At 43.4% G+C, this 9,969-nt stretch overlaps 1 protein-coding gene across 2 annotated transcripts in view; it reads left to right on the top strand.

Annotated features, from left to right (window-relative positions):
- LOC109973937 (SH3 domain-binding protein 4) overlaps window positions 1-8,590 on the top strand; it is a 33,853-nt gene extending 25,263 nt beyond the window's left edge. For both annotated transcript variants that reach the window (XM_020623840.1, XM_020623839.1), the window contains 2 exons: window positions 7,253-7,441; window positions 7,958-8,590. In XM_020623840.1, the coding sequence (XP_020479496.1) occupies window positions 7,253-7,441; window positions 7,958-8,182 (414 nt within the window). In that variant the 3' untranslated portion in view covers window positions 8,183-8,590. The remainder of the gene's footprint in view (window positions 1-7,252; window positions 7,442-7,957) is intronic.
- The last annotated feature ends 1,379 nt before the right edge of the window (window positions 8,591-9,969 follow it).

Here is a 9,969-nt window from a genome sequence, read left to right as displayed (position 1 = left end):
ATAATTATGACAAGTGAGTGAATCAGTCTGGACTTGTAGAATAGTCTGATGTGAGTTTTGTTGTTCTGTGAGGAGCTTGTGTTGTTGTTTTCAGCAGATGATGGAAAGGATCCAGGTTGTGCCTGTTGGATCTCAGGCCTGCAGATGTTTCCTGCTTCATTGTTTAGATATGAAACAGAAGCTCCATTTGTGGACCTGCAGGCGCCTGCAGTCCATGTAACCTCTGTGTCCTTCCCATAATCCTCCTTGACCCAGACCCCTTGTGATTTGATAATGATAATAATTTGATTTTAATGATTTTAATGTCAGCTATAAATGCAAACCCTATTCCAATGAAGTTGGGACATTGTGTAAAACAAATAAAAATAGTGAACCAAAAGAGCTGGGACAGGGGCAACAAAAGACTGGGAAAGTTGAGAAATGCTCAAAAAACACCTGTTTGGAACATTCCACAGGTGAACAAGTTTATTGGAAACAGGTGAGCATCGTCATAAAAGGAGCATCCCAAAAGGCTCAGTCATTCACAGGTAACGATGGGGTGTGGTTCACCACTTTGTGAACAACTGTCTGAGCAAATAGTCCCAACAGTTTAAGAACAGCGTTTCTCAATGTACAATTGCAAGGAATTTGGGTATTTCATCATCTACAGTCCATAATATCATCAAAAGATTCAGAGAATCTGGAGAAATCTCTGCATGTAAGCGGCAAGGCCGTAAACCAACACTGAATGCCTGTGACCTTCGATCCCTCAGGTGGCACTGCATTAAAAACAGACATCATCCTGTAAAGGATATTGCCACGTGGGCTCAGGAACGCTTTGGAAAACCATTGTCAGTTAATACAGTTCGTCGCAACATCTAGAAATGCAAGTTAAAACTCTACCATGGAAAGCGAAAGCCATACATCAACAACACCCAGAAACGCCACCGGCTTCTCTGGGCCTGAGCTCATCTGAGATGGACTGATGCAAAGTGGCAAAGTGTGCTGTGGTCTGACGAGTCCATGTTTTAAACTGTTTTTGGAAATCATGGGCATCATGTCCTCCAGGCTACAGAGGAAAAGGACCATCCACATTGTTATCAGCACAAAGTTCAAAAGCCAGTATCTGTGATGGTATGGGGGTGTGTTAGTGCCCATGGGTAACTTTTACATCTGTGAAAGCACATTAATGCTGAAAAGTACATACATGTTTTGGAACAAAATATGCTGCCACCCAAGCGACGTCTTTTTCAGGGACGTCCCTGCTTATTTCAACAAGACAATGTCAAGCCACATTGTGCACGTGTTCCAACAGCATGGCTTCATTGTAAAAGAGTGCGGGTAGACTGGCCTGTCTGCAGTCCACACCTGTTTCCCATTGAAAATGTGTGGCACATTATGAAGTGCAAAATATGACAACGCAGGCCCCGGACTGTTGAGCAACTGAAATCGTACATCAAGCAAGAATGGGAAAGAATCCCATCTACAAAGCTTCAACAATTACTGTCCTCAGTTCCCAAATGCTTATTAAGCGTTGCTAAAAGGAAGGGTGATGTAACACAGTGGTAAAAATCCCCCTGTCCCAGCTCTTTCGGAACGTGTTGCAGGCATCAAATTCAAAATGAGTGAATATTTGCAAAAACTATAAACTTTATCAGTTTGAACATTAAATATCTTGTCTTTGTGATTAAATATGGGTCTAAAAGGACTTGCAAGTCATTGTATTCTGTTTTTATTTATGTTTTACACAATGTCCCAACTTCATTGGAATTGGGGTTTGTAGTGATTAGTTAACAATTCAGGTTCAGGTGAATACTGCAAGATGCAGTAGTGTCCTGTGGTTTTCAGACACATTACAAACATCCAACCAGAATATCTGCTAAGAATTTCATTGTACAGGGAAACACGTTTCCTAACTGTGCATATGACAAATAAACACTTTGACTTGACTTGCTACAGTGTAAGAACACAGAGCTGCATATTTGCTCAGATACCCCTGCAGGGGTGCAGCATCTGGTGTGAGGAAGGTACAACTTCCCTGCTGTTTCTGTACTGGTCCACACAGTAAAAACACGCTGCACATATCTGCAGTTACACTTCCTTTAATTCCACCACAACAGCCACACATCTGTAATAAAAAATAGCACAAACCTTTATTGACTGAGGAGGATGTGTAAACTAACGTGACTGATGTCTGCCCGGCCCCCACCAGCTGCGTGTGCCGTGTTAGAGAGGACGCACACAAAGCAAATTTAACTACCGTACCACACATTTGTAGGTACTTTGTCATTATTTCTGCAACTTCCTGGCTTTTATTTTGGTACCTTTTGCCTTCCTGTCTGGCCCCTGCTTTGTGTTTTCTGCTTTTCTACTCCCATTACCTGCTGTGATTACACTGACCTGTTGCTCATCATCTTAATCTTGAGCTTACCTCCAATAGGTGCCGTGGTGGTCTCACTTCTCATGTTGCATGAGATTGGTCTTAGTTATTTTAGACAGGTGTCATTTTACCTAATTATAATAACAGTTATTCCAGGTTTTAGAATTTGTTTGTTTCCTTTGTGCCATGCTTTGCTTGATCTGTTATGTTGGTTATCCCTATCTCACCACGTCTGCCCATCTTGGTAAGATGAGAAAAGATTTTTAATCCCTGTCAGACTCTTCCGGTTAATAACTGCTGCTATGTTCAGTATATCTGTAACACATATGCATCACATTACTATAATTAGTGATGAACTGTTGGGTATAATAGAGTCTGTGGAGCATCTTTTACTTTTTGGGGGAGTTTTTTGACTCAGTGCCACTTTACTCTTCTGGTTCACTCTCGCTACTCTCGCTGCCCAAGCAGTGTGGTCTTAGGCTGCAGCAGGAAGCAGCTGTTTTCAGGGGAGACGCTCTGTTGCTGTCCATGACCTGCTCAGCAGCAAACAGCAGACAGAGCCTGTCAGAGACCAGCTGGTGAACACAGTGGAGCGTTTAGCAGCTCCAGAGCCAGAGGTTTCCCTCAGGAGGAGGTGGAGACCAAACCCAGAGCTAACAGAGAGGCAACTGGGCTGAGGCTCATCAGGACGACATGGACATGGCTCCTGGTGGATGATAATGTTGCTCTGTGCCTGCTGAATATGTGGAGAAGCAACGCTTTGCTAACAAGTCTGTTTAAAAGTGATGTATCCTTACTTACAGTTTGTTTCTGTTGCTGTACCACTGGGTGGCTAAGAAAATGTTATGGCAGGTAGAAGTACATGTTTATTCAATGAAATAAATAAAAGATGGGCGTTAAATTCAGACAAAGTGAGATGTAATTAATGTGACAGTTAAACATCTTTTCCTCCTGGCTGTTTGGGAACAGCAGCTCCAAGGACTTCACTCAGTACCACTTTAGAGACACAGTCAGATACGTGACACGTGATGCACGTGCGTCTTATTGTTCCCCTTATTTCATAATGTGAGTAAACGACATGATTTCAACAAAGCATGCTGCACTGATGAGGGTAATTCTGAGTGAGTCTTTACAGGTCGTGTCGCAGTCTCTCCAGCTGCTGTAGATACCCACAAGGATCAAAATTAAAATGAGATGTAATTAATGTGACAGTTAAACATCTTTTCCTCCTGGCTGTTTGGGAACAGCAGCTCCAGCTGCCTAGGAGGCAGTGGCATTTTTAAACAATTAAACAATTTTTAAACAATTATCCACTGTCTCTTATGGACTGATTAACTGATTAACCGTCTCAGCACTGATGCATTTTATGGTGCATGTACAGGAACTCATTCTGTACACAGTCCCCCTCAGTTTCACATACTGTATTTGGTTGGAAGAAAATGTTCTGTTTGATCACAAAAGTCATTAGTTGCAGCACTAAACAACCTGATTCCCACTTTGAACTTCAGTCCTGCAGCATCAGTCGGAATCCCTCCAACGCTTCTGTTAGTGTAGAAAGAGACGCACCAGGGGAAGCCCTCCTCCTGCTGCTCCTGTTCTTCCTCTTCTTGCAGCCAGACACTAGTGTACTGACTGCAGATTCCATGAATTCATGAAGCATGAGACCTCAAAGGTGGAAGCTTTGTTGTTTCTCTGCTAAAAGGGGATTTTCATTTCAGCTCTACAGCAGAGCGTCTGACCCCCCTGAATTATTTGCAGTGAGATCAGTGTGGCAGATTGGGCCTGGGAGTAATAATAACATTCTATATCTAGAGGAGGTCTCTGAACACTGGGGAGACCACCAGGCCCATTATGGCTCTCTGCCATTTTTGTACACAGATCAACATTTTGGTTCCACTGTTCCCGGCCTCCTTCCTCTTTTTCCCTTCACTTCCTCTTCTACCCTCCTTTAGTGTTGGGTGTGGTGAGCTGTGCTTTTGGTATAATTAACTGAACAACAGATTACTCACTCTGCAGAGATTTGGCCTTGTCTGGAAATGTGCAAGTTTTATTTCTGAGCCTGTTCATGAAGTTCAGTCTTTAATCTCTCCCCAGATCCCCAGGTTTTTGAGGTTTGTTTGTGAAAAGAAACAAGAAAGCAGGTTTAAATCAAAATGTGGAAAGGAATGAAATTGTAAAGTCACTGCGGAGCGAGAATGATGGAGTGTAACAGCTGCAAATGGGGAAGGTGGAGGAGGTAAGATGGAAAAATAATAAAACAGATTGAAGGGGAGAGATGGTCAGTTTTGTAGCTGAGAGGGAAAACAGAAACAGGATGATGGAAGAAGCAAGTCATTTATCAAAAACCTCAGTGCTGGTAATACCAAGGTTCAGCCTTGCTGTTCTCTTTGAATGTAAAAGCAGAGGGAGTGTGTTTCGGTGTGTAACGATAGACGTGATTGACCCGCCCGTTCCACACCAGCCTTATCTCTGAAAGTATGTCTGCAGGAGTTTCCTATTCATTTTGACAGGCAGATGATTTATGCAGCAGGGGGAGCCGCACTGATTGCTGAGCTAGTGAAACAAACTCTGTGGCATTTACCTAAAGCATACACACAGAGTCCAAATCGACCAGCTGATGATTTAGAGAAACAGCACAGCGTTTCATTCCTCCACAGCTGCAGAGGGCTGTGTGTGTGCAGTAATGACGGCGCATCAAGCTCTGTTACAGCGCAATTAGTCTAAAATCAGGCCGGGGACTTGCAGAGCGCAACGTTCAGTGATACATACTCTACACCACCAACAATAATTTAGAACGTGTCTGACCACTAAGACGAGCCGAGAAAAGATGAAAGTGCAGCTTCACAAAATTTCTTCTTACAGCTCTGTTTAGTGACATGGACCCGATGTAAAACTGTGCTCTCATAACATTTCTGTTGGGTTAACTGCCCAACTTTTGTGTTCCAGTTCATTCTTGAAACTGAAATAGAAATTTAACATTATCATGGACCTTTTGTGAGAGAACAGGCCTGTCATATAAAACAAAAATAAATTGTGCTGAATTTGTCTCCCCTGTGTATTTTATTTCATTTTGGATGAATATATTTAGACTTTTGTCCCTACAGTTCCCATCATGCTTTGGATGTTATATTTCCAGTCAGTCAGGTTGGACTAAGCTGTTGGGGTCCTGTTTTCAGAATATAACACAAGTTGTTGATTCTGTATCTACCTTTTTCCTTGCAGTGAATGCACTGAATAAAAAAAGCATGATATTGTTACCAAGCAGCACTTTTGTCTGATGACCTGTAGTAACAAAAGAAGGAATAATCCCCTTTATTTTGACAGGGATTTCCTGTCATCATTGTCCATTGTCAGGTACTTGTCAAAGGGTGTATCTGCCAAATGTTCTGTGATGGTGACTCAAAGGCAAAATAAAACTTGAAGAGTTTGTCCAGAACTGGTCTATCAATGGGCCTCTGCTTTTGATTCTCTGGTGGTGGCGGTTTAACATTCCTGGAGAACAGTTATCTCATCCTCGGGTCTCGTCTCTGAGTGAGTGAGGCTGCTGGAGCGTGGTATCTGCATTCCTCACCCCCTGTCCGCCTTCCACCCTCCCTCCCCCTTCATATCCTGTCGTTCCTCACATTCCTGCATGTGGGATCAGTTGAATCTGCAAATCAAAGGCTGCATCCAAGTGTGTCCAGCCTTCTGTGTGTGTGTGTGTTGTTCTTTTCTTGTGACGACTAGTTTGAGTTGGTGGAAATTTATTACAGTCAGGGTGGAAAATAATTAATGCTAACATGGAGAAACTTTGGAAAAGTTAGGACAGTGTTAGAAAGTGAGATCATTTTGGCAACGTGAGGACATTTTTCAAAACTGAGGAAGGAGTTTTATAACCTGATTTTTTAAAAATGCTGAACAGGTTAGCTTTAGGTTCTGGGGAGTGTATCATTTAAATCAGCACTGTTCTCACAACTATAAATAAGTAAGTACTGTAAGTGCAACTGTGTGCACACACTCATGTACGTGTGTGAATGTGAATGTACAAATGAGTGTGTGTGTCTGCAGCAGTGCAAATGCACCTGTATTTGTATGTGCCACATTTCTGCTGGAACAGACTGAGCTTCCAAAGCGTTTCCTTTTTCCACACCAACAAACACCCGTCACCTGGGCAAAACTGATGGAGACAGAGATGTTATAGGGAGATGGGAGCTTCCTGTCCAGATGGGTTAGACCCAAACAAACAGCCTCTTTGGCACGTTGCATTTTTCTTCCTCATGTTTTGTCATGTGGGGCCTGAGGATGGAGACATTCAGCTGTCCAAGCTTTGGTGGAGACCAGAAAAGCTTGACAGTTATTATTCCTTACTGATCCTAATGTTTTCTTGAACTCCACCCTGAGGACAAACTCCAGCTAAATTTTCAGTGTGTTGTCTTTCGGAGACTTTAATCTGGTTGAATACAGCTCTAGCTGTGTCCTGTTACAAATTGTTGTCTGTACTGTATCTCCTCAGGCGTCCTCCTCCCCTCAGTTCAGATGTTACATAAATCCTGAGTGGTGCTTATTTCTGTTTCCACCAGAAAGCATTTGAAGAATGCACAAAGCTGAGAGCTGCAGGGTGAGAGAGCAGGCAGGCTGTGGATCAAGTCAGTGGAATGAAACCTGTGGATGGACATTTATTTGTAGTGTGTGCTTTCATTCCAGCTTCACTGACTTCTGCTGAGCTCCTGTCTTCACCAGATTCCCTGGTAACAGTTCACTGTTGTTCCCTCGCTTACCCGTGTTCTGATCCTTAGTCAAATTCATGTCTTAATTTTCTCTACACTTCAGGCCCCATGTGGCTCCACATCCTGAGATCCTAATCTCCACCTAGCTCCATCATTTACTACTGTTATGTGTGTCTTTTCTCTACAGGCTTTGTTGAAGATGGACTGTCAGGGCCTCGTCGCCAGGCTGGTCATGGACTTTGTCCTGCTGACCACAGCTGTGGAGTTGGCTGGGCGCTGGAGGGAACTGGCTGAGAGGCTGGCCAAGGTTTCGCGCCAGCAGATGGATGCTTATGAGGCACCGCATCGTGACAGGAATGGGGTGGTGGACAGCGAGGTATGGAGATTAACATTGATTTCAGCAGGGTGACCAGTATGTCTGTGTTTCCACTACCACAGTCCCAGACCTCTGATGATCTGTAAACATCATATGTGGACCATCCATTTTCTTTAGTTTGTCCAGGTCCAGATCACTTTAATGATCATTAATAGATATTTGTAGAAATGATTGTTACACAGCAGTGGGATGTAATGACAAATATGTGATATACATGTGTGTTCACAAATTCATGCACTTGGTAAACAATCCTCATGCGCATCAGGATTAGATCCCTTGATGGTAAAACTGTTGTCTCTTTCATTCTGATTGACAATGGGAGTATTTTGTTGTTTGATGTTTGCACGTAATGGTAGGGTCCCTTCTTGTCAGTGTACAACTGCCACAGATACAAAAGGATATTAGATGAAACGAACCAGTAATGCTATTGTATTAAATGTCAATCTGGGTGTTATTAAAAAGGTATTAAAAGTCTCAGAAACCTTGACATGAGATGGTTCCTCTCTCCTTCTGCAGGCCATGTGGAAGCCGGCGTATGATTTCCTGGTCACATGGGCTGCCCAGATCGGCGACAGCTACAGGGATGTGATCCAGGAGCTGCACATGGGCTTGGACAAGATGAAGAACCCAATCACCAAACGCTGGAAGCACCTGACTGGCACGCTCATCTTGGTTAACTGCCTGGATGTGCTGCGGAGCTCTGCCTTCAGCCCCGCCGCTCAGGACGACTACGCCATCTAAACTTTGTGCTTCCTGATGCGATGTTAATGCAGCTGGTGTTGCTCTTCTGGAGGATTTTAGTGTTACACAGTCTGAAATGCTGCATATCAGCTGCCACTTCACTCTGAATGCCACTACTGCTGTCGTTGTTGTTTTGTTCCTGCAGTGCTGCCTTCAGCTCCTTGTGCCCAGGAGATCATCATCAGACTGTTCCCGTCTCGGCAACACAACACAGTGCTGTATGTAGCTGTATGTATTCACATGCACTCTTTTAATAGTTACAGTCACGAGAAAAATGTCCCAGAACTGTTTGCAGTTTCCTGGTTTTCTGCATAAAGTGGTCATGAAATGTGATCTGGTCTTCAGCAAAGTCACAAATATCAAGAAACAATGTATCTAAGCTGATGTAACACAAACAGTCCAGATCATTCATGTAGCTGATGTAACACAAACAGTCCAGATCGTTCATGTCTTTATCAAACACATTAAACATACACAGTGATGGTGGACAAAGTCATGGTAGCAGTGTGTTAATAACTGGTTGAACCACCTTTGGCAGCAATAACCTCAACAAGCACTTCCTGTAGCTGTGGATCAGACCTGCACAGCGTCCAGGAGGAATTCTGGACCATTCTTCCTGACCGAGCTGCTTCAGCTCAGCCATATTCATAGGATTTCTGGTGTGAACATCTTCAGGTTGTTCCACAGCCTCTCTGTTGGGCTGAGGTCCAGGCTCTGATTGGGATGCTCCAAAAGGAGGATCCTGTAGTAGATGTACTTCAGCATTTTCCCAGTAGTGTTGTGGAGGGTCAGGGTGGTCTTTGGCAAACTTCAGGCAGCTGCAGTGTTGTTTTTGGAGAGCGGTGGCTGTCATGTCATGGATACCGTGTCTGTTTAGTATTTTGTATATGGTCGACTCATGAAGAGAGATGTTAACCAGCTCCAATCCTTCAAGTTTTTAGCTGTTAGTCCAGGACATTTCTTTACCTAACGGGTTCTGCCTTGTGCCTTTGGACTGATCCTGGCTGGGCGTCCACTTCTTAGAGAGTAGCCACAGCACCACATCGTCTGACTGTGGACTGGTGAATATCTAAAGTCAGTGACGCGACCCTGTTCCTCTTTCCAGCTACTTGAAAACCAACAACTCTTGATCGTAGCTCTTCTGAGATCTCTTTTTCGTGAGGCCTGGCTCACATCAGCTGGTACTGCTTGTGAACAGCTAACTGACGCTGAGTGTTTTTACAAGTCCAGGTCGTTCTAAATGACATCAGAAGCCCTGGTGTGACTTAACTAACAAGAGAAAGACCAATTTTTTTAATTTTATTTCATTTTACTTTTTGACATTTTCACTTTTACTGGATAGTTGACAGTGACAAAGCTAGAACACTAGAAATTAGGAGAGAGAGAGTCTGTGCAGTCACCTGCAAAACTAGGAAACTGGAGTTCATCCAGTACGCTGTACTTGTATTTGAACAAATGTCTTGAATGTCGCACACAAAATTATTACATGATCATGGGTGTGATTATAGCTTCTGGCACCAGGGCTTTGGGAAAATGAACAGTGTTGAACTTACTGTCAGTAAGTCATAGTCTGTAGAGTAGTTTAGGTAGACCAGCCTCCTTCTCCGGAGAAATGCATGTATTCCCTCTGACTGAAGCGAATGCATTCATACACATCTGGTAACTGAGCACAAATCATTAATTTACTTTGAAATTACAGAGTCTGTCAGACTGAAGAAATCCTACATGAAATTCCTGAGTTATCCCTTTTACATGTTGGGATCATTGTATTGAATGGCTTAATAAGG

This window comes from Monopterus albus, unplaced genomic scaffold (genome assembly GCF_001952655.1).
Source record: "Monopterus albus unplaced genomic scaffold, M_albus_1.0 scaffold311.1, whole genome shotgun sequence".
In the NCBI taxonomy this organism is placed as follows: domain Eukaryota; kingdom Metazoa; phylum Chordata; class Actinopteri; order Synbranchiformes; family Synbranchidae; genus Monopterus; species Monopterus albus.
Note: the sequence above shows the minus strand (reverse complement) of the source record. Positions and strands in the feature narration are given on the sequence as shown.